The 23,937-nt window shown below is 54.8% G+C and overlaps 2 protein-coding genes and 1 long non-coding RNA gene across 3 annotated transcripts; 1 reads left to right on the top strand and 2 right to left on the bottom strand.

Annotated features, from left to right (window-relative positions):
• Window positions 1-1,831: 1,831 nt before the first annotated feature.
• Window positions 1,832-9,449, top strand: TTC9C (tetratricopeptide repeat domain 9C). Its single transcript, XM_027858824.1, has 3 exons — window positions 1,832-2,131; window positions 6,756-6,938; window positions 8,237-9,449. The coding sequence occupies exons 1-3, from the start codon at window positions 1,894-1,896 to the stop codon at window positions 8,329-8,331; spliced, it is 516 nt and encodes a 171-aa protein (XP_027714625.1). The 5' UTR covers window positions 1,832-1,893; the 3' UTR covers window positions 8,332-9,449.
• LOC114040689 lies at window positions 4,156-8,547 on the bottom strand. The gene is made up of 4 exons (XR_003568813.1): window positions 8,457-8,547; window positions 8,190-8,256; window positions 7,275-7,397; window positions 4,156-6,335 (listed from the first exon to the last, which is right to left on the bottom strand). It is a non-coding gene; the product is annotated as an uncharacterized LOC114040689 (long non-coding RNA).
• A 3,230-nt stretch (window positions 9,450-12,679) lies between the features above and the next one.
• ZBTB3 (zinc finger and BTB domain containing 3) lies at window positions 12,680-14,606 on the bottom strand. Its single transcript, XM_027858879.1, is given in 2 exon segments — window positions 12,680-13,121; window positions 13,124-14,606. Coding segments are annotated over 2 exon segments (1,605 nt in total). The 5' UTR covers window positions 14,523-14,606; the 3' UTR covers window positions 12,680-12,915.
• Between the last annotated feature and the right edge of the window lie 9,331 nt (window positions 14,607-23,937).

The raw sequence follows: 23,937 nt of genomic DNA, 5'->3' as shown, positions 1-23,937 counted from the left end.
GCGGCTGCGGGCAGCCGGGGCTGCGCGGAGGCCCGGCCCGGCGGCTGGGGCAGGGGCTGGGGCTGGGCCGCGGCGGCGGCGGCGGCCGCCGCCGCGTCCTCGTCCTCGTCCGCGTCCTCGTCCGCGGCGGCGTCGTCGTCGTCGTCGTCGTCGTCCTCGTCCGCCTCGTCGCCGCCCGGGTTCCGCACGGCCGCCGCCGCCCCCGGCCGCCCGGGCCGCGCCGCCGCCGCCGCCCCGCCCGCCTCGTCCTCCAGCATCTCGGCGTCCAGCGCCTCCTGCAGCCGCTGCGCCAGGTCCACCTTGAGGCCGCGCGAGTCCAGGCCTCGGCGCTGCAGCTCCGACCGCAGCTCGGTCACTTTCAGCCGCTTCACCTCCATCGCCGCCGCCGCCGCCTCCGCCTCCCTCCCTCCTCCCGCCGCCTCCTCCCTCCTCCTCCGCCTCCTCCCCCCCTTCGGCCCCCCCGCGAACCGTCGGCCCGGTCCCAGCGCGCAGGCGCAGGGCCTGCCGCCGCCGCGGCCGGCCGCCTCCCGCGCACCGAGACTGCTCCCCGCTCGGGCACGCGCGCCCAGAAAACTGGGTGCCGGCGGCCGGACGCCGGGCATTCCCGGCTGAAGCCCATCCTGGCCGCACCCCAGACTCTCCTTCCCCTCTCCGGGCCTAGTCCCGGGCTGGCGAGGGGATTCTTTTTCCACCCCTCCCTCCTCGTCCCCCCCCCCCGAACAGCGTGCGTCCAGCGATAGGCTGGCCTTCCCTGCTCTTCCCGCCCCCTCTTCCTCCTCCACCAATCACTGCAAGGGGGTCTGTCTAGGTTTGTTTGGGTCTTGTTTTTATTGCGGCACCCTGGAGGGGCAGCGGCAGCTTAACTGGTTTCTACGCTGGGGCTGCGGTCCTTTCGCACCCCGCACCTCCTAGCTTTCTGCACCAGAGAGAAGCCCCGGCAGCCCCTTCCCTCCCTTGGCGTGCCCGCAGCCCCGTAGCCGCAGAAACCCGTCGCGAGGAGGCGGAGAAAGAATCATTTTTTTAGCCACAAAACTAGTACCCGGGGCTGGGGACGATTGGTCTCGGTGTCATTCGGGGTCGGGGTCGGGGTCGGGGTCGGGGTCGGGGTCCCCAACACGCCTGCTGAGTTTCCCCTTTCTCCCGCCCCAGTCCCCACTTAGTGGGCGGCTCGAATCGCCCAGTCTTCGCTCCCATTGGGCCACCGATGCTGCCGGGTTTCTTTTTTTCTCTGATTGGGCAGCTCAGCCGAGGACGGTTTGGCGATTGGTCCTCGTGGGGCGCCGGCCCGAGGAGGGGGCGGGGCCCCGCGGCTCTTTTCTCCCGGCGCGCGTGCACCGGCGTGGAACCGTGAGGTGATTGGACGGCGGGAGCGCGCGCGGAGGCGCTCGGTAAACGGGCCCTGTCCGGGGTCCCTGCGGCCGGGAGGCGGGAGTAGGCACATCGAGGCCCGGCCACGTTCAGGACCTGGGCGCCGGTGCCCAGGTGCAGCCTCTCCGGACGGAGCGTGGGGCCAAGCAGGGGCGCAGCAGGGACTCCGTGAACGTGGACGCGAAGCCACCCCACGCGCACGCTCGCAGGCGCTGAGGACCGCCCGACTGTCCGTCCGCCCGCCCGCGGTGGGGGCGGGTGGGCTTGCTGGTGCAGACCCTGTCCCGCGCGCTCGCGCCCCCGGAGCCCCCGATCTCGGCCCGACTCGGGGCTCCCCGTGGGGTTCTGGGAGGAAATCGTGGGTGTTGAAGCCCCCGGGGTGGGTCGGGCAGGCGAGGGCCGGCTCCCTGTGCCAAGGGTGTCCTCTGGGCCTCCCCCCGGGGCGGCGGCTGCGGCACAAGCCCCCGCAGCAGCAGCAGCAGCAGCAGCAGCAGCCACCCCGGCCCTTCTCTCGGACCCCGGGCCATGGAGAGGAGGCTCCGCGAGGCGCAGCAGTACAAGGAGGAGGGGAACCAGCGCTACCGGGAGGGGCGCTACCGGGATGCTGTGAGCCGGTACCACCGGGCCCTGCTTCAGCTTCGGGGCCTCGACCCGAGCCTGCCATCGCCGCTGCCCCCCCTGGGCGCCCGAGGCCCGGCGCTGACGGTCGAGCAGCAGCAGGTGCTGGAGAGCACGCAGGCCGACTGTTACAACAACCTGGCCGGTAAGAACTGCCCTCGGAGAGCCCGGCTCCGGCTCCGGCTTCGGCGGGGAAGAGAGACTGACCTTGGCAGCTGGCCGCGGGGCTCCGGCCACGACGTCAAAAGAATGGGGGGGGGCCTGGGATTCGGGAGTTTGCGGGTGGGACGTTTCCTCCGCCTCTCCTCTGATGGCCTAGGCAACTCTGAGCCTGGAAAGGAGCCCAGGCGACCCCCGCCTCCCACCTCTCACTTCCAGACTGTAGAGTTATTTTGCCGCAAGTGAGAGATCTCGTAGGCCAGTTGATTCTAGACCAAGTAAAATAGATCCGATGTTTATTAAGTTACAGAGCAGTGAGGTAAAACTGCCGGGTGTCCGAAATGATGCCATGGAGGTGTTGAGGCACATTTTCATTTCTAACGTGTGGGGGGAAGTACTAGGCTGTGTAAAACAACCAAATCGAAGTGACTTCCTGGGCCTGAGAAAAGAGAGGGGAAGGGGTTAACTAGGCACCCGTGGAAACCCAAAGCTGCACTGGAGAATGTGTATGCCTCCCCAGCGGCGGCATCCGGGCCAGGCGGGCAGGAGTTTAGCAATAAAGCGAGAGGGTTCGAAGAGGTTAGAGCAAGTGTCGGAAGTGGTCAGATGAGATTGTAAGAAGATCAGGTGTAGAGTTCCCATAGCACCTTAAAGGTGTGATCTAGAGTAGAGGAGAAACTAGAATCCTTCTCTCCTACACTGCGCACCCCCTGCAACAGTAACAGAGTTACTCAACAGAGTTGAGTCGATCCTGGTACTTTGGGATTTATGAATAGGAGCTGGACTTGCTTCTAATCTCCTTTAATGAGCACTGACATCGTCTACACCACGGGGCAGCAGTCTCCAGCTCCTGTCACCCCCGAGATAGGAAGCAGCAGGGCTCTTGGAGATACCTTTGGGGCGCGAGGAACTCGAGGGCCAGGCCAGGCTCTCACAGCTGGAGGGACCTGACCCAGGACTCCAGATTGCTGAGGCCAGTTTCCTGTCCATTACACCAACCTGCCTCCTTTTCTGTAACAGTTGTCTATAGTGCCCCTCCATCCAGGAGCTCTGTAGTCTGAGTCCTGAATTTAAGGATTTGGAGCAAAGGAACAAAAATTATTAAGAGCTCAGGAAATAAGATGTACGGGCAAAGACAAAAAGAATTAGGGGACATTTAGCCAAAAGGATAAGTTGAGTAGTGCCCAGCCTCCAAATGTATGAGTTATTTCATAGCATATCAGAATATATGATGCTGTACTTCATATTCAATATATATTAAAAGTGTTTGCCTTTGGTAAATATCATCAAGCCATGATTAGCTCTGTGACCAGCACTGGGCTTGAAGCTGGGGGGAGGGGTGTCGGGTTCATAGTCCCAGCCTTCAGGGCAATTGGGATCTAATTGGGGAGGTAAATAACACAAGGAATGCCTGTAGGATCATATATAGGATCAGAGGAAGGGATTGGGCGGGCAGGCCGTTCCTTCTAGAGAGGATGAAGGCCCAGGAGGCTGAGTGACCGGTCTGACTGAGCCGGGAGCCACGTCTGGAGCTTCCTGACTCCAGGAGTAGGGATGGGTTTATTACGCCATGGTCCTTTATACTGAGTGACACGGGCGGTGTTAGTTCAGAAGAGGGAGAGATCATTGGAGTGGTCAGGACAGACTTGATGAAGCTGGCCTTGATGAATCAGAGGCCAATGACACAGCTGAAGCAAGGCATTGGTGGAGGGCATTGTGGGAGGGAGGACAGGCCGGGGATGATACGTGTACATGGGCACAATGCTGGAGCCTTGAGAAGAATGGACAATTTGTGCAGGGGAGGGATAATATTAGATTCAGCTAGAAAGATAGATGGCAGAGACGTTAGCGTGACCAAGCTGAACTCTAAAAACAAAAGAAAGGTTTAAATCGCACCCCAGAAGATGGAGGTTAAGTGTCAAGAGACCTGGAAACACCAGATACTTTGCAAGAAAGTCAGGAGATACTGAGATCTCTTCCTTTTTAAAGCAGAGTAAAGTGCCCATCTTATCCAAGGAGTGTTTTTTGGTTTTAATTTTTTTTTTCTTAAAGACTGTCTCCCCTGTCCAGTAGGCTGGGAAGAAGGACAATCACTCTTGGGCCCGACCCCATGCTCCCTTTTTCCAGCCTTCCCAGTTCACACCTCCACACCTCCACACCTCTGCATCCTCCATTCCTGGGAGCTAACCATCTGATGTCAGACTAACCTTTATCCTACTGCAGTCACTCAATCTGCTACCATTTACTAAGCACTTACTATGTGCTAAGCACTCTGGAGATTTAAAAAAAAAAAAAGACAAAAAACAACCCCTGCCCTCCAGGAGCTCCCAGTCCAAAGAGGAAAACAACAAGCAGTGCATCTGTGCCCACAAGATACAGACAGACAGATCACTCGGTGACGGTCTCAGAAGGAAGGCTCCAAGACGAGGGAGGTGTGGGAAAGGCTTCCCGAGGAAGGTAGGACATTGGCGGAGACTGGAAGGAAGCCACGACACAGGAGATGAGGAGGGAGGGCGGTCCAGGGATGGGGGAGCATCATGTTGTGGGAACGGCCAGGAGGCCGGTGTCCTGGGGTTGAGGAGTAGAGGAGCAAAGAGGGAAAGACTGGAAAGGCAGGAAGGGCCCAGGTCATTGAGGGGCTTTAACAGCCAAAGAGGATTTTAGAGTTGATCCTGGAGGTAATAGGGAGCCAGTGCAGTTTATTGAAGGGGAGAGGGGAGAAATACAATGAGAATTTGTTTTAGGAAGATCAGTTTGGCAGCTGTTGAGCGCGGCATGGACTGGAGTCGGGGGAGACACGAGGCAGGGAGATAGATCCACCAGCTGGTTAGAGTTCAGGTATGACATGATGAGGGTGCATCAGGGTGGGGCCGGTGTCCCCAGGAGAAAGGGAAGGTATAGGAGAGATGTTAGGAAGACGGACACCGTGAGTGGGGAGTCAAAGATGAGGGGGTTGTAAGCCTGCCAGACCGGGAGGATGCTGCCCTCAACAGCAATAGGAGAGTTAGGAAGAGGGGAGGGTTGTCTCCTGGACATCCAGTTCAAGATGTTAGAAGGACAGTTGGAGATGTGAGACTGGAGGTCAGTGGAGAAGTCAGGGCAGGAGAAGCAGGTTTGAGAATCGTTTATATCAAGACTGTCACTCAGTCCATGAACGCCGAGGAGATCCCCAAGTAAGAAGAGCAGAGGGCCTCAGCTAAAGCCACTGACCTGCCCCAGCCTCCCCCGCTGCAGGGACTGCAGCTGTGTGCCACTGAGGCTGGTCTGAGCACTGGTGGCGCGACACAAAAGACATGCAGTTGGGATTCCCACGTTTGTACGGCCCTTGACGCTCTTCTGGGGCTTCTAAGTGCGTTACTAACTTTAAATCAACAAGCTGTAAGGGAGATGGGCCGGCGCTGGACAGACGACACTGTGGACACGCGGACCGGGCTGTGTAACAGTGACTCCAGTGTTGTGCGTTCCCCTGTTCTGTCCTTTGTTCCTGTACCTCAGAAAGCCGTTCTCAGCATGGAGAAGCAGGAGAGGTGGTGCTGCCGCTGAGACGCCGCCAGGGCTGCCCTTTTGCTCCCGGGCTTTCAGCATGTTTATTTCGTTGCCAACAATATTCTTTTGGCATCAGAACAGGCCAAGAACAAAACCCTGGCCGAGATGCTTTGTGATCGAGCGTCACATTGCAAGGGTAGAAGCGGTAACAAGACCCGCCGTCGCCCGGACAGTCTGCTGGGGTGACTCTTCATCCTCAGCGCTAGAATCTGTGAATCCTGTGCGTTCAGACGAAGCCATTGTTAAGAAAGGCAGCAGGTGGTTCCCATTTCCTTTTCGGTCCCAGAAGAAGTGGTGGCTTGTGAAAGAAGCTGACAGTTCTGTGATCAGATTTGTGTTGGGAAGGTCATAAGAGAACGCCAGGCCAGGGCTCCCTGGGCGTGCAAAGGTCAGGAACCAGGGAGTGGCTGTCCTTTTGCACACAGAGGAGGATGCCCAAGGAAATGGCTCCCACAGAACCGCTTTTTTACAATGTTTGTGCACATAACACTGTAGTCGAGGCTGAGGGCCAGGGTCCAAAGTAGGAAATCTGGGTGTCATTCGGCCTCTGACCCATCCTGACCATGTGTTCCAGGGACGCTCTCGAACACTGCCCAGCTGCAGTTGGTATCAGTAGAGGTTCCTCAGGTCTTCCTTATTCCATCCTCCCCACCCCCGACAAAGAAGAAAGCACAAGTGTTAGGCATTGTTTCTGCTACTGTTCAATCATCCGGTCACATCCAACTGTTCAGTGATCTTACTGTCCATGAGATTCTCTTGGCAATGACACTGGATTGGTTTTACACATAAGGAAACTGAGTCAAACAGAGGTTAAGTGACTTGCCCAAGGTCACAGCTAGGAAGTGTCTGAGGCCAGATTTGAAGTCAGGTCTTCCCGACTCCAGGCCCAGCACTCTGACCACTGAACCACTTAGCTGCCTTTACTATTTTTGAGTAGCCTCTTAATATTATCAGATTGATTGTTTTGGCATTAAAGTCTTCTGCTTAACATGACCATAAGTTAGCCAGTACTGTCCAGGAAGAATTCACCAAATGGCTCTTCCTCTTTTCTCTGCTCCCCTCAGCCTCTCTCCTTCAGATGGAGCCAGTAAACTATGACCGAGTGAGAGAATACAGTCAGAAGGTCTTGGAGCGCCAGCCGGCCAATGCCAAGGCCTTGTACCGGGCAGGAGTGGCTTCTTTTCACTTACAGGACTATGACCAGGCCCGACGCTACCTTCAGGCCGCCACTGACCGTCAACCAAAAGGTGAGGCAAAGGCAGTGGGCTGTTGGGAAAGAATGCTGTCTGTCTGCAGGGTCCTTGAGGCTCTGACTTGGGGGGATCTGCATTCCCAAGGATGGGCCAGACTGTCCAGTCCACTGTGCTTACCACTCGCCCTCCCCATCTGCCTTTTGGTCTCATGGGGACTTAGGAATAAGCTAGATTCTACAGGGGTGGGGAACCTGTGGCCTTGAGGCCACATGTGGCCCTCTGGCTCCTCAAGTGCGGCCCTTTGACTGCATCCAAACTTGCTGAAGATTCCCTACCCGAACTAGAAAGAGGGCGGCCTTCCACACAGCCAAGAAAGAAATCTGTACTCACATCCTACTTTAGACTCCTGATGCAGCACTACAGTCGGATGCAATTTTCTTGGTTTGGATCTGTGATTTCAGTGGTGTTGGGAACTCCACTCCCCAGGAAGCAAATTCCTTCTTCAACTCTGATCTGCAACCCAAAGTCTTTGAGTGGTGTTGCAAGAAAAGTAAAGTGACGTGCCCAGGGTCACACAGCGAGGAAGGGTCAACAACTTGAACCCAGGTCTGCTGGGTTCCGGGGTTTGCCCTCTATCTACTACACTGTTCTTTCTCTTTCTATAAGAGGCCCAAAAGAAACATATGAGCATGATATACCCTTGCTAATGTCTGCTGACTTGAAAAATCTAGCTTGAATTAATGAAAATGCAAATGAGGGGATATCATTCATATGAAAAGTTACTGATGTCAAAGGTATATACCTCTAATATTTCAGTCAAGGTCACTTAGAAGATGTTTCCATGAAGAGTTAATGGCTTGTAATTAACATCTCAGCCTGTACAAAAATGAGGCATCTAAGGTGTTTTAAAACCTGTTTGCCAGGCAGCTAGGTGGTGCAGTGGATAGAGCACCGGCCCTGAAGTCAGGAGGACCTGAGTTCAAATCCTGCCTCAGACCAAACACTTGACACTTACTAGCTGTGTGACCTTGGGCAAGTCACTTGACCCCAATTGCCTAAAAAAAAAAAAAAAAAAAACCCAACCAAACCTGTTTGCCCTCTTAAATAATTAAAATGTTTAGTATATCCTCTTGTTCAGCAAATCTTTTGAATTCAAAACTAAAATCCAGCCCTCAGTCCTTAAAAGAAATAACCAAACTTCCAGATTAATGAATTGGAATTAGATTTTACTAGGCCCTGTGCAGTCAAGAATGTTCCAGCCATAGGAAGACTTGGGGTTACTTTTTAATATCTGCTCTCTCCTACCTGGAGATCTGAATTACTTAATTCCTTTTCTTCTTCTTCTTACCAAGATGCCAATGTCCGGCGATACCTGCAGCGGACGGAATCGGAACTAAGCAGCTACCACCAAAAGGAAAAACAGCTTTACATGGGCATGTTTGGTTAGCCAGAGACATAGAGGCCTTCTTTAACCCTCCTTACTTTAGGGTGAACCCCTAGATTCCCCCCTCCCCCCCGAACTGGAAGCAGGGGCTTCAAGCAGGAGAAGTGGGCGCTCCACCTGCGACCTACCTGGGCTGCGCTTTGGCTTCCGTCCCTGCACCAACTCCTCCTCGTACACAGTCCACGTCTTCCTCTTCCTAGCCCTCTCCGTGTTTCTGTCCAGCATCATCGTTGTAGCCTCGAGGAGCTTTACTGGGAAACACCAGAGCAAGCCACTAGATGCAAGTGGAATAAATGATCTCGGCCAACTGCAGATTCCCAGAAATGGATGGCCGCATTGGTCACAGGTGGATGATGAGGCTGGCAGAAAGGGGTGTATGAAGGGCAAGCAGGAACAAGGCTTCCGAAAGTCAGTGGAATGCTATTGGACCGTTGGGGGTGATGGGTGTTTGGGTGGCATCAAAGGACAGCCTGGTAGGCTGGGAACACCCTTTCTGGGTCACATTCTCGTTCTGTTTTTCATGATAATCAAAATCAGAGGTTAGGCCAAAATGTATGAAAACTTAACATTAGAATGATCATTTTCCCCCTTGGGTTAAACTGACACAGTTGTTCTGAGACTAATGATTGTTTACCTGACAAGGACATCTGAGCCCTGCTCAGATTTTTCTTATCACTCCTGGTTTCTGCTTCTTTCTCCATAATTAGCATTTATTTCTGAAGCATACATGAGCCTCAAGAATGAACCACATTCCTTTGGCTACAGTAGCAAAGTGACCACATGATGCTGGCCGCCCTCCATGGAAGATGTGTGAAAGCGGTCTCAGTCCGTCCCCATAGAAACCACTGTGCCATACAAGGATTATTAAAAACATCCTTCTCTGTCTACCTGAGAGCCCCTGTATTTTTCCAGTGCCTCCCTCCTCCAGGGTACCCAAGTACCTGAGTGACAGAAAGAGAGGCTCACTTTTCAAGGTGTTGGGGATGCCCAGAGGAGGGGCTGGTCTGGCTGTCCATGTCATTCATTGGTAAGCCAAGGCTTCTCATATCGAGGGGTCATTAGGTTTTTATTAGTATTATTATTATTATCAACTGGTTGAATACAATTTGTTTCCTTTGTAATCCTGTGTATTTTGTGCATTTAAAAACATCATTCCAAGTCAGTGTCTCTAGGCTTTAGAGCCGCCCTTGCTTTAGGGTTGAGGGGTCTTTATCGGGGCCTCACACCATACCTTGTGGGTGCTCTGTGAAGCCAGCACAGACGGCTGTTTGTCGGCAAGGCTCTTGCAGTTCAGGGCATCGTCATCTGTCATCTCTCATCACACTCTACACCCATCTTCTGTACTCAGTCCTTGGAAAGGCCCGCACTTTTAGCAGGGACTGTGCTTCTGAAGCTGACGTAGGCAACGGCCTTCAGACATCTGCTTAAAGTGCTCAGCCCAAAGATTCACCCGATGGCCAATGGACTCGTGGTGAGAAGCGAGGCTGGTCTTCAGCTCCCATCTAGACTCAGCTGGAGCTCTGCTGGCATAGGCCCGGAGACCCCAGAGCCACTGCCATACCACAACCTGGTCGGAAAAAAAATGCCAGGAAGCCTGCCCCGTTTGCTCAGTCCCTCCCTTGACCAGGAACACTCCTCCTCCAAAATACTTGTTCCTTCCTCTTCGCTAGCCCAGTAGGAAAACACAAGCTCATCCTGGCCACAAAAGTAGGTGTTTCTGTACAAAGAGGCTTTTGGGGAAATTTAAAGAAAGGAAGCAAGTCTGGATGTGTTTTTAGACTGGCTGGACATGGGAATTAATGCTCAACAGAGTGGCTACACTGATAGTGTTTGCTTTCTCTTCCAATTTTTAAAATTCTATAGACAATATGCCAGCCTCTTATCTGATTTACAGATAAAGGAAATTCACATACAATGATAACATTCATGTCATTTGTGACTAATCCCAGAATTTAGAGCTAGAAAGAGCCTTAGATATCACCTAGTCTAAGTGCCATGTTGTACAGAAGAGGAAACAGACCTGGAAGGTGGATGTCGTTTGCCCAGATTCAAATAGGTACCAGGTTGCCTGGCCAAGGTCTGAACCAAGTATCTGGACTCCCCTCCCCACCCTGCCTCTCCTTCCTTCAAGGCTGCCTAGAAGTAACAAAATTGTCCTCTTGTTTTCTGACAGATATCAGGGGTATTAAAATGGCAAGAAGGGAAGTCAGCACATGGAGGAGGAGGAGTCCAGGGGTCGCATGGAATATGTGGCCAGGCTGGAAGGCAGTGCACCAAAGTCTGAGGGGCCAGGATCCTTACCTAACCTATCTAACTGAATCTGGATTAAGTAAGGGATGTGACTTGGGGGATGAGAACATGAGAAAAAAGGAAAAGGATAGAGAGGTTTGCTAAGCTGAAATGAGAAGAGACGGGACACATGAGGAGGTAATTTACTTCCACAGGGATTAGCGAAAGGGCCTTTGTAGAGTAAGAAGCACAACCGGACGTGAAAGGCCCTCAGCAAGGAAGGGATGCTCAGTGAGAAGCGTGGCAAGACTCCACTTACATAGATGGCCTCTGACATTACAATTCCATCAGAGCTAGAACTAATCTGCTGAGCTGAAGGTAAAAGGAAAGGAGGGTCTTAGAAATGGGGGCAGAGGGCAGCTAGGTGGTACAGTGGATAGAGCACCGGCCCTGGAGTCTGGAGGACCTGAGTTCAAATCCGGCGTAAGACCAGACGCTTGACACTTGCTAGCTGTGTGACCCTGGGCAAGTCACTTAACCCCAATTGCCTAAAAAGAAAGAGAAAATAAAATGAAATGGAGACAGTTCCAAGCCTTTTCCTTCTTTGACGAGACCTCAGAAACTGCTCTATGCTGAGGAACTACTGTTCCAAGTCCCACTGTATCCTGGGTTAGAAGAGGAATCAGAATAGTAGGAATTTCCAAGATGGAAACGAGGTTATTAAAGGGATGGAATGTAATTCTTCAACCAAGATACGGAAGATTTGGGTGCAACATAGGGCCTTTTTCAGCCATCAGGATGGTCCAAAAATAGAATGGTAAAGCACGGAGCTACAGGGCTGGAAAGGCCCTTCAGTCATTTAGCATTTCACAGACTAGAGAACAGGCACAGCAAGGAAGTGACCTGCCCAGGGCCATGGAGCAGATTGGTGTCACAGCTGAATCTGAGACTCCAAATCCAGGGCCTGCCTGTCCCTCATCCCACTGTTTAAGCAGAGGCTGAACGCTTCCCTTTCAGCAACGGGACAGAAGGATGAGCAAGAACTCTAACGTCCCTCCCAATTTCCAAGAGTCTGTGACTTCTGAATGCCTAAATGGGTTTGTTGAGGACTCTTGGGAAGCTTAGGGTTTGGCCCTCAGAGCTCTTCACAAACGTGGTGTTGTCCACTGTGGCCAAGGACACCTTAGCACTGCTGGCCCCTGCTGTGTGACTGCCCCCCCCCCCCCCCCCCTGGCCCCGGGGCCCTCCCCCACCGAGGAGGGGGGAGAAGAAGACAGACCCCCCCCCCCCCGCCCCACCTCCTTCCAGGTGCCCTGGCAGCCCTCCCAAGAAACTCTTCAGGTCACCTGAGCTGGACAAACATTCAGTGGGCACCTTGAATGATTTCAGCGACTGGCTATGGAGAGCTTTGGAAAGTTTAAGATGCTCTCTAAACGTGAAGGTCCCCGAGACTGCTTTCCTATACGATATAGAAAGGCAAAGAAGCTGACTTTGAGGAGCAGACTTTGCGAGACATGGCTCAAGCTGCCCGAGGAAGGCCGGAGAAAAGTGTTCTTCCCCAACCTGGTGGGGGTCTCTCAGTGAGCCACAGAGGAGCGAGTGGCAGGAGATCTCAGTGGTCACTCCCCCACAGAGCTACAAGGCCATGGCCCTCTCCCTCCCTCCACCTATACCCCCCATTTCCTACTTCCCTTCTCTGACCAGATCCCATTCTGTGAATGCAAGCTGTTATTACCCTGGCTGTATCCAAGGGTTACCAGGCTGTGCCTCAGGCCCGGAGCCCTACACACGCTTGTCCAGCGTTCAGTATGGCCGGCCCACCGAAGCGGCTGACCACAGGCCCCAAGAGCCACCTGTGAGCTCTGGCCACAGTCGAAGCAATACACACAAATTGTCTGTTAGCTTCATCCCATGTGCTCACGGAATTCAGTCATGTTTCCTAATTATGCCTGAATTCCTTTTTCTGTGTAAAACTCGCCTTGCCTCCCCTTATCCCTTATCAGTAATTTGACTCCCCCCTCTGCCACCCCTCCTCTCCCAGGTCAGATTCTTGGAAGGCCTTAGGAGAAATCAACCTTAGGCCTCAGATTTGTCCAGGGGGGAAAAAACCAGCCACGACCACTTCATAGAAAGGATTTACTTTCACATTTATGGCCCAGGCAATAAGACAATTCTTGCGATGGCAAGTGACAGCTTCAGGGGCACTCTGAAGGCCGTGGTGCTGGGCAAATGATCCGACTGGAGAGGAGCTAATCAAGTGGGCCTCTGTCCCTCGATAACCCAGGGGGGAAGTGGGAAGAGGGCAGAGGAATGCGAGAGCCAGCTCCTTGGCTCTGTGTTACAAGCAGTGCTTCCCTTTCACCTGGCCCAAGGGCACAGCAGCAGCCTGACCCCCACACCCATCCTCCCCAGCGGTGCCAGGATGACCTCCCAGCCTTCCCGCTTCTCAAGAGGACTCCACTCCCCCAAACTCCCAGGGGCCAAGTCCAGAGACCTTGGGGTGCCCCCCCAACTTCTCAGGCTGAAGTCGGAGTGAGGTGAGGTGCGCACCCCTAGGAGGGGGCAGCTTCGGGGTCAGGCTTGCTGCGTTTGGCCAGGTCCTCATTGTGGGCCTTGCGGATATGGCGGTACAGGTCCCCCGACTGCGTATAGCTCCGCAGGCAGTAGCGGCACTCATAGGGCCGCTCTCGGGTGTGCACAGTGGCGTGGCGCCTCAGCGTGTAGGAGCAGGAGAAGGTCTTCCCACATGTCTTGCACGTTGGGACATCCTCTGTGAAAACCCCAAAGCCCCCCGAGGCCACTTCATACTCTGGAGGCAAGTAGAGAGCCTCGTGCAGGCCGCTGTTTGCAGGCGGAGGGGGCGTCACCAGGCCGGGGTGATAGTGCCCTGGGCCGGCTAACAGGTGGTAGGGAAGGTGAGTGTCTGGGGCCAGAAAGTGGTCAGGCGGCGCCCCCTCCTCGAGCCCAGAGCCTCCCGCAGCCGAGGCCTCTTCAAACACTTCAGGTGGGGCATAGCGGCTCCGACAAACTACTCCCGATGGGAAGAGTCCCTCGGGTGCACGTGGCCTCTCCTCCGGCCCCTCGGCCTCCTCGTCAGAGATCACGATGGCCTCTACTTTCACCTGCACGGGCTCAGCCTCTCCTGGCGCTGGCGCTGGCGCTGGCCGAGGTGGGTAGAACCCCTCCACTGGCCCACTGGGTCCTCGTGGGCCTCCTACCCCTAGGTTCTCAGGACCCACTTCCAGGGACCCTGGGGGCTCCCCTGGGGCAGCCCCGAGACTAGGGGAAAAGTAGCTGGCAGGTACGGTTTCCGTGGAGCTACTGGGGCTGGAAAGGGAACCTTCCACCACCGGGGCGTCCATGCCAGGCTGGGTGGTGTCTGCACTGTCGGGCCCCGGGGGCTCATCAGCCTGGGGGCCCGAGGGCAGGGCAGGGGCCGGGGCGGGCCCTTTCCATTGGGCCTGGTCCCTCCAGCTGGGCGTCTCTGGGGCTGGCAGCAGGGGCATGAGGCCGCGGGACGTGCTAGGCAGGGGCTCTGGGGTGGCCGGCTGTACCCGGGGCTCTTCCTCCTTCTTGGTGCTGTCTGCCTCGGCCAGGGCCCGGGCCTGCAGCCTCCGCTTGCAGACCTTAACGATGTCATTCATATGCAGGTAGCTGGCAGCGGCCAGCACGTCCTCCACGGGCGTGTCCCCGCGCAGGGCCAGCTGGCCGGCGTACATGAAGTCCAGCAGCAGCCCGAAGGCGGGCGCCGTGACGATCTCGTTGTGGATGCACACTAGGTCCCGCTTGTCCAGGTCCCGCTCCTTGTAGAAGAGCTGGAAGAACGGGCTGCACGAGGCCAGCACGGCGCGGTGCGCCTGGAACGGCGTGCTGCCCACCAGCACCGTGCAGTCGCACAGGAAGCCCTGCGAGCGCTGCTCCCGGAGGCTCTGCAGCAGCTGCTCGCTGTGTCCGGGGAACTCCATGGAAGCTGGCGGAGGGACCCCGGGGCCCTGGGGAGAGAGGGTAGCGACAGGCCATGAGGGCAGAGGCGCCCCATCTGGGGCCGGCCCCCCATGGCCCGAGCTGCCCCGCCCGACCGCTGCGGCCCAGCCTCTGCAAGCGCCAGGAGAGCCAAGCCAGGGGCCGGCGGGCCAGGCTCACACCCCCTAAAGCCCCGCCCACTCCCCACCAGGACAGCCAGAAGCCCCGCCCCCTGCATGGACAGCCCCGCCCCGGAAACCCTAGGCCCCCCGGAAGTCCCGCCCCCCGCGGGGCCCCTCACTCCTCGGCAGCGCCCACCCCGTAGCCCCCTGCCTCCCCGACCAGGAGTCCTCTTGTCCTCCCGGACCCTTCCCCCAAAGCGCGCCTCCACCCCAGCCCAGGAGCTCCCCAAGGCCCCCTCCCCTCGCATCCCGCTGGGAATGGGGAGTCCCGGGGGTGGGAGCGAGCAGAAGAAACTGATCCCTCACCCACCACCGAGTCGCGGCCTGGAGAACCCCGCCCCCTTCCCGCCTCCCTCGTTGCTATTGGTCGAGATTCGCCGCTCCTCGGTTCGGATTGGTTGGCACGCCCCCGCCCTCGTTGTGGCTGCGGCCTCCAGATGGGCGCGTGGCCACGTCGCTCAAACTTACCCGTCCCCTGATTGCTCCCACCCCGCTGTCATTCCTCTGCTTCCTCATCCCGCCCCGCTCATCATCGCGTCCGTTGATTAGCGGAGGGAACCTGCCGTTCCAGCAGCCCCGGTCCTACCTTGGGGAACTGGGTTGGCCAAAGGCTCGGAGCATCCTCCTCCCTGCGGCTACAGCTGTGCAGCTCCTGACCCTCCCCACAAGCTTCCAGAAGCAGGACCCACTCCTGCTTTCTGTGGGGCGGCGTTTCCCCCTTCCCCCTGTAACTCATCTCTGTACCTACAGGGGCGACTTTGCCTTGATAGGTAGTGAGTTCTCCATCCCCAGAAGTATCCAAGCACAGGCAGGGAAATGCTAGAGTTGGGTTTGAATCCCTGCTCTTTCACTTCACCTCTGCCTCAGTTTCCTCATCTGTTAAATGAGAGTAGACCCTTAAGGGTCTTAAGGCCTTGGGCTTCCTGCTCAGGTATTGCACGCCCTGCACCCTTTCTGAGGCTGACTCTACCCTCCGCTGATCCAACTAGGCTTGCCCTTGAGACAGGGAGCAACTGCCCAGACCGCTGCCCCTGCTCTTTTCTTTTTGTGATTTTTGCTAGGCAGTGGGGTTAAGTGACTTGCCTAGGGTCACACAGCTAGTAAGTACCAAGTGTCTGAGGTTGGATTTGAACTCAGGTCCTTCTGGATCCAAGGCCAGGGCTCTATCTACTGCGGCCACCTAGCTGCCCCTGCTTCTGCCTGGGATCACCTCCCTTTGCCCAGTGTTTCATGGGGGACGACGGAAGAAAGTGGCTCCCCCGTTCTCCTCCTGCCCTGCCCTCCCACCTCTTGCCTACTGGGGTGTCCACACAGTGTGGGCTCCACCCTTTCTGCTCAGGAAGGAAACAGCTGAGTTACTGTCACTGGCCCAACTCGAGTCAATCAATGCTTGGCAGCCAGGCCTGAGGAAGGTGCAGCAGCAGCTGGGGAGAGGGGCCTGGGCCGGGTGGGGGGCGACGGAGACCCCTCCAGTCCTGCCCTGATGTTAGCCTGGGACAGGAGGATTTCCGTAAGGACCCCGAGCGGGAGGAACTGTGGCACTGAGTTTCGTTTTTTCATTTTGATGTCTGATAGTTGTTCTGGAAGACCTGGGTGGAGGAGACAATGTGGTAGGAGGCAGAATAACAGGAAGAACCACAGAGAGCCCCCCTTTCCCTTTCCCCTCCCCAAGAAAACAAGCCCTTCTTAGAGGACATGTCCCAGACCAAATCCTGGTGGGAAGATCCAGGAAAAACTCTCAGGGAGTCATTTGTCCAGCCCATGTCAGCAGAGGGACACAGAGGGGTCTGCAGACACTAGGGACGGGGTTTGGCCAGGAGGGGGATAAGAGAGGGGCTGTGCACCAGGGGGCGAGGATGTCCCAGACCCAGACCAGGGATACATGCCTACTGGCGGCTAGTATCAAATCACAGATCCAGAGCGGATCGAAAATGGAACCCGGGCCTCCTGGGGAGAGAATACACGTGTCCCCGATGAACCTTATCATCGTCATGGAGGAAGGCTAATAAGGCAGAAAGCCTGGGAAAGTATGAAAAAGAGAATTATCTAGTTTATGAGGTGGATAGAGGGCTGGGCCTCGAGTCAGGAAGAACTGAGTTCAAATCCAGCCTTAGACACTTGAGAGCCATGTGACCCTGGGCAAGTCACTGCATCTTTGTCTACTTCGGTTTCCTTCTCTGAAAAATGGGGTTGATAAGAGCCCTTGCCTCCCCAGTTGTTACAATTTTGTTTTGTTTTTTTGTTTTTTGGTTAGGCAATCAGGGTTAAGTGACTTGCCCAGGGTCACACAGCTAGTACGTGTCAAGTGTCCGAGGCCGGATGTTGTTACAATTTTCAAGTGAGATAATATCTGCGAATTGCTTTGCAGACCAGGAAAGTTCTGTCTAAAAGTTAATCATTATTATCCGTTGGCTAACCACCCTCCCCCTTATAGTATCGATGTCATCACCAGGCCCTGCTGCGTTCTGTGCACGGGGGTGAACCTTGCAGACTGTCCTTTATGGCGGGTGAACCGCCAGCGCAGCTGTTCTGCAGCCACCGCGGGCCTGAGAAGCTGCTTGGCCTCAGGCCAGACCCAGCTGGAGCCAGGTGTGAGAGCTGTCTGCCACCGTCCAAATGGTGGATCGGGGATTGGTGTCCCACATCTGGAATGGGACAGGGGCCTGGGAAGTCATTTAACGGAACGCCTGCGTGTGAGAGATAAAGAAACAGACCCAAGCCTGGCCTCAAACACTTCCTAGCAGCGTGACCCTGGATGAGTCACTTCCCCCGTTTGCCTCGGTTTCCTCATCTGTCAAATGAGGGGCTTGGATCAAGGACCTCCTGGGTCCCTCCCAGCTGCAAGTCCACGGTCCTAGACCCTCTCGAGGTGCTTGTTATCTACAGCCCAGAGTCGCTCGCTGACCGAAATGACCGCTCAGCCCGACCCAAGGTCGTACAGGAAGTTAGGGGCAGAGCTCTGGGTCCTGTGACTCCAAGTTCAAGTCAGGTCGAGTCAACAAGCCTGTAAAGACCTAAGGCGCTACGGCGGCCCGGGCACCGTGCTAAGCAGTGGGGATGCAAAGAAGGGCAAAACCAGCCCCTGCCAGGCTAAAGGGGCAGACCAGATGCAAACTGTTCTGGGCAAGCGAGGCTACCCCCAGTAAATTGGGAACAATCCGGAGAGGAGGCACCCAGGCCAGAGATTAGAGAGCCTCCACAAAGGGCCGGCTGGGATGTTCCACTTCCGCATCCTGCTCTATTCCTTCATTACTAATCCCTTATTTTCAGATTTTAACTGAATTTTTTTCAATTAACAAAATGATCTTTTGTGTTTCTCCCATCTCCCTCCCCCATGGGGGAAAAGAACAAGAAAAGACAAAACTCATGTGAAAGATACGCATGACAGTCCACATTGGCCACGGTCCAAAAACGTGTCTCCGGCACCCTGAGTCCGTTCCCTCTCCGGCCATAGTGAGGGAGCATGTTTCACCATCAGTCCTCTGGAGCAGCGGTAGTCCTCATTGCTCTGAGCAGAGTTCTTGAGTCTTTCGAAGCTGTTTTTCTGTATGATGTTATTGTATAAATGGCCCCGCCTCAGTCGGGGCAGGAGGTGGTCAGGGCCTGCACTCAGGGCAGAGAGCAGGGTTCGGATCTGAACCCTGTGGAGGGAAGGTTACACCAGCAAGACCCGGTGATGGATTGACCCTGAGCGTGGGGTTGGGGAGGAAGGAAGTGCTGGAAGAGTCTGGCTAAGGCTGGGAGTCCCCGCCATGCCCTGGCCTAGCAGGAAAACTCCAGAGACAGGGGGAGAACTGGGTGAAAAGAGCGTGAGTTCAGTTTCAGACAAGATTAGCTTAAGAAGACGGTAACATCCAGTTTGTCTCCAAGGGCTCTTGTCCAGAAATCCTTTGCCCCTTTCTGGAGCCCTCCCGGGGCTTTGGGTTATGGCAGTCAGTCCAACAGGACAAAAGACTTCTTCGCAAATGCCCTTGATGCCTTAAGAAAGGAGGTGGCAACAAAATACTTGACGTCTAGGAGGCTTTTCCTTGATGGAAACCTAAACATCCAGCAGGAGGGGGATGGCTCAACCAGCTGTGGCCATTCTTGGAGCAATGAAGGTGGGTGAGGGCATGGATGGCGTCAATATCAGGAGCAGCTGTGGATCTTGGAGGCCTTCCCTGCCCCGCCCCCCCAGCTGCTCGCTTCACACCCTCCCCCCAATTATTTTGTATTGCTTTCTCTGTACTATATACTCAGAGATCTGTGTAGGCAGTATGTCCCAGTAGAGTGTAAACTGCTTGAGGACAGGGACTGTGCATAGCAGAGGAGCTGGCCCATAGCAGGCACTTGCTAAATGTTAGTTCCTTTGGGTTGGATGTGATTGGGGTAAAGAAAACCTTCCTGACCATGGGAGTCGTCAGAAAGTAGGTAGCTGTGCGTGCCTTTGCTTCTGATTTCTTGTGAGCTCTTTAAGTCTGGAAGGCCCCTCGTCCGTGGTGGGCAGAGGAGGGCTGGATAAGATGTCTCTGAGGTCCCCAGGAATCCTGCGGGATGGTGGATGTGGACTCCAGTGCCCTCTAGGAATCTCCGTTTGTTTCTTTGTCATGCTCTTCAGAGCCCGTGGATGGAACTTTGTCCGTCATCCAGACCCCTCTTGAGTCTTTTGGATAACAAGGACACATGTCCATCCTTCACCCTTAAAATTTTAACATGACCTAATAGTTTACCACCTCCTTTTCCACTTCTTTCCTAGCCCAAATCTCCATGTGTCTGCATAGGCCGGAGAGATCAGGGTCTGGAAAGAGGAAACTACACTCAACCTATGACCATGATGCTCTGGAGAAGAAGGTAAGAAACCCCCCTGAGAAAACTGGGGTAAGACATCAGCACCCCTTCACCTTTCCATCACGGCTCCAGTAAAGTCTTCCTCCCAAACTACAGGCTGGCAGGGAAGGAGCTCTGGACTGGTAAAGGCTGTGCCCAAGCTCTAGCAGATTCCACCAACATCAAAGGAGCCGCTAGGGGCAGCTAGGTGGCGCAGTAGATAGAGCACTGGCCCTGAGGTCAGGAGGACCTGAGTTCAAATCTGGCCTCAGACCAAACACTTGACACTTACTAGCTGTGTGACCCTGGGCAAGTCACTTAACCCTAATTGCCTAAAGAGAAACCAAAACAAAAAAACAAAACAAAACAAAGGAGCTGCTAGGTGGCAACAGAGCACACAGAATGCCAAGCCTGGACTCATATTCCTGAGTTCAAATCCGGCCTCAGACACTTCCTAGATGTGTGACCCTGAATAAATCACTTAACCACAGTTTGCCTCAGTTCCTTATCTGTAAAATGGGGACATAATGAAGAAGGAAATGGCAAACCACTCCAGTATCTTTGCCAAGAAAACATAAAGTCAAACATGATTAAACGATAAACCAATCTCAAAAGGCTTCACGTGCAGTCCCAGGGACGGACAGCAGGCCTGTCATCCACTAGACAGCCTGGATAAGCATGGAGAGGCCCGGCCTCACAAGGTGTGACCACTGAGTTGAACCCACCGCAACTCTGTCTCCTAACTGGTAGACAGGTTGTAATTTGCCATCAGCAGAAGGAGGGGGAGAGGGGGTGCCCGTACTATGAGATCACATGTCGTCAGGGCCGTATTTGGAGTCAGGAAGACCTGAGTGTGCTAGCTGTGTGACCCTAGGCAAATCACTTAAACTCTCCTTATCTATAAAATGGGGATAAAAATAACACTTCCTGGAGTCGTTGTAAGGATCAAGTGATAATATATGTAAAGAACTTTGCAAACCTTAAAACACTATGCAAATGTTTGCTATTATCAGCATTATTATTATTAGTTATGATGATGATAATGAATCATTAAAGATTTATTAATCACCTGCTGTGTGCCAGGCACTGTGCTAAGTGCTAGGGGATACAGAAAGAGGCAAAGGATGTGCCTGCCCTCAAGGAGCTTATACTCTAATGGGGAAGACAACATGCAAGCAAATATATATATATATAGATAAATAGGAAGTAATTAAGGCACCAGAATTAAGAGGGGTCAGGGAAGACTTCTGCCAAAGGCTGGATTCCCCTTAAGGGAAGCCAGGGAGGTCAGTAGTTGGAGCAGAAGAGGGAGGGCCTTCCAGACATGGGGGAGAACCAGCCAGAATGCCAGGAGCAGAGAAAGGGAGGGACTTGTCCACGGACAAAGGTATAAGAAGCCTGGAGAGGGCAGCTAGGTGTTACAGTAGATAGAGCTCCGGCCTTGGAGTCAGGAGGACCTGAGTTCAAATCTGGCCTCAGATACATGACACTCACTAGCCGTGTGACCCTGGGCAAGTCATTTAACCCCTATTGCCTCATTAAAAAAAAAAAAAGAAGAAGCCTGGAAAGGTAGGAGGGGCCTGGGTCACCGTGAAGTGTCTCAAATGCAGAACAGAACAGTTTCTATTTGATCCTGGAGACCAGAGGGAGCCACTGGAGTTTTTTTGTTTTGGGCGGGTTTTTTTTTGGCTAGGCAGTGGGGTTAAGTGACTTGCCCAGGGTCACACAGCTAGTGAGTGTTATGTGTCCGAGGCCAATTTTGAACTCAGATCTTCCTGACTCCAGAGCCAGCGCTCTATCCACTGCACCACCTCGCTGCCCTGCCACTGGAGTTTATTGAGTCGAGGGTGAAGTGACCAGATGTGTGCTTTAAGATCACTTTCATAGGGGAGTGAAGGATGGACTCTTGTGGGGAGAGATTGGGGGCCCGTGGGCCCACCAGAGCTCTTCCCATAGTCCAGCTGTGAGGTGATGAGGACCTGAGCCAGAGTGGGGGCAGTGTCCAAGGAAAGGAGGGGGCATATTCAAGAGCTGCTGCAGAAGTGAAATTGGCAGGCCCTGGCACCATATTGGATGTGGCGGGTGAGCGATAGGAGTTGGGGCTGACTCCTAGTTTGTGAGCCTGATGGGCTAGGAAGAGGATGCTGTCCTCTGCAGTCACAGGGGAGGTAGGTTTGGGGAGAAAGTGAATGAATGAGCTCCGTTTTGGACACGTTGAGTTTAAGGCGTCTGCTGGAGTCCAGTCTGCGATGCCTGAAAGGCCATCGGAAGTACGAGGTTGGAGGTCAGCAGAGAGGTTAGAGCAGGAAAGGTCCATTTGGGAATCATCACCATAGAGATGGCAATGAAGAGAGAGCAGTGTTGGTAGAATGATAAGGTCAGAAGTCAATGGTAAGGGGTGAGGAAGAGAGAACGTGGAGGCCCTGTCGTAGCTGGAGGAGTTGAGCTACAAAGGGCGGACGCGAGGTGGAATGCTTATGAGCAGGGAGAGAAGAATCCAGCGAGAGCCTGTTTGTAGGCAGTAGGGAATGAGCCAGTAGACAGGCATAGATTGAAAATAAGAGAAATAGTGGGGTGACAGAGGGGGCGATCTGTTGGAGGAGGCAGGATGGAATGGGGTCACTTGAGTTGGCCAAGGAGTTTGCCTTGGTCAGGCCACATCCTTGTGTGACCAAGGGAGGAGGGGCCGAAGGTGCCCCAGTGAGGGGAGGGGAGGAGAGGGAGCTCCCGGGGAGTGGCCGTGAGCCGTATTTTCTGTAAAACATGGAACCAGAATTTCAACTGAGAGTGGGGGGAAGGAGAGCCATGAGAGGTTTGAGGTGGAGAGTAAGATCTGGAAGAGCCACTGGGGAGAGGGGAGAGTGAGTTGATAAGGGAGATACAGTAGATCACCGAGCAGCAGTGAGGGCCCAGGAGATGTTGTGTAACATAAATTTGTGACTTAAACCTGGTCAGAACAGTTGTGTGATTTTCTTCATCTTCATTCAGCTGCATGTGCGAGAGCATGGGAGTGCTGAGTGCGTGAGGGCTGAGCCTTGGTTGTGTGGAATCCTCGATATGATAAGGGGGAGAGGGGTTCTAGAGAGGGGGGCAGTGCAGAGTGGAATTGGTTCACCAAGGAGTCAAAATGGGGAGAAGAGGGGGGAGGGGCTAGTGCAGGGGAGAGTGCCTGAGAGAGAATTGAGGAGGTCAAGGGACTAAATCATGATGCAGAGAAGAGTTATGGAAGAGAAAGCAGGGGAGGAGATGAAAAGCCAATAGATTATGGTCAAATAAGGAGATTTCAGAATCGTTGAACACAGGTGTGGTCCAGTTGTGGGATGTGAGATCGAGGGTAGGACTGGCTTTGTGTGTGGCTGAGGTGGGGTGAGGAGTGGCTCACAGCAGGTCAGAAGGTTGAGGGTATCTGAGGGAGAATCCAGATGAGTGTTGAGGTCCCCTAGTATGAGGGCAAGAATTGGGGAGGAGAGAGAAATTTTAAGCCAGGTACCAAACACATTGAGGAAAGGGGGTTCTAGACAGCGGCTGTGGGATTTTGATTGGGTGTTAGAGAAGAATGGCAGGAACGTCAAGAAAGAGAAGTCACCGAGTAATGCACGTAGGGCGAGAAGATGGAAGTGGCAGCGGGGAGCAGCGGGGGGCGTTGCCAGTGAGCCGGGCAGGAGGGAAGGCACAGCCCGCGTTCGTTTCAAGGAGCCGGGGGCCATACGGTCCGACTGCAGCCCTGTTGCCCAAGACCGGCTCTCCGTTCTCAGCAGGGACCAGGCCCCGGGTGGTCCTGCGGGCTCCTGGCGGGCTCCTGGCGGGCTCCAGCCTCCAGCAGCCCACCCACCGCCTCTTGGGGAGATGCCTGCCTGCCCCTCTCCTCCCCAGGCCCTTCCTGCCCCCCGAATGAGAGGCTGGCCGGAGGGTTCAAAGAGATTTTCTTGGGTCTGCGGCCACACTGGGAGGCTTGAATCTACCCTGCTTGTCACTGGGGGATCCTGGGCAGGTCACTGACTCTCCCTAGCCTCAGTTTCCTCATCTGTAAAATGAGGGGGCTGGAATCAAAGACCTCTGAGGTCCCTTCATGCCCAAGGTGGGACTTCAAGTTTGCCCCGGCGGGTGGAAAGTCAGCCAGCTCCAGGACCAGGCTGGATCGGTTTGGGCCCTGGGACTGGGGGGTGGGCAAAAGAAAGAGCAGGAGGTTGTGCCTGTCGCCGACCACTCTTCCTTCATCCCCGATCTGCTCCTGCTTCTTGATGGCTCCTTGACTTCCCTGTGCCCTCCTCCTTCTCTTTTTCTCTTCTTTTTTTCCCGTTTTTTAGGCAGTTGGGGTTAAGTGACTTGCCCAGGGTCACACAGCTGGTAAGTGTTAAGTGTTTGGTCTGAGGCTGGATTTGAACTCAGGTCCTCCTGATTTCAGGGCTGGTGCTCTATCCACTGCGCC

The sequence above is a fragment of the Vombatus ursinus genome, unplaced genomic scaffold (genome assembly GCF_900497805.2).
Source record: "Vombatus ursinus unplaced genomic scaffold, bare-nosed wombat genome assembly UNPS02013931.1, whole genome shotgun sequence".
NCBI lineage: Eukaryota > Metazoa > Chordata > Mammalia > Diprotodontia > Vombatidae > Vombatus > Vombatus ursinus.
The sequence above is the reverse complement of the archived record's forward strand: the minus strand, read 5'-3'. Positions and strand labels throughout refer to the sequence as shown.

Excerpts from the sequence above, each read along its gene's own strand:
- TTC9C (XM_027858824.1), top strand. The coding sequence starts at position 1,894 with ATGGAGAGGAGGCTCCGCGAGGCGCAGCAGTACAAGGAGGAGGGGAAC. Across the intron at positions 2,132-6,755 it reads CTGTTACAACAACCTGGCCG|CCTCTCTCCTTCAGATGGAG; the intron begins GTAAGAACTGCC and ends TGCTCCCCTCAG. Across the intron at positions 6,939-8,236 it reads CACTGACCGTCAACCAAAAG|ATGCCAATGTCCGGCGATAC; the intron begins GTGAGGCAAAGG and ends CTTCTTACCAAG.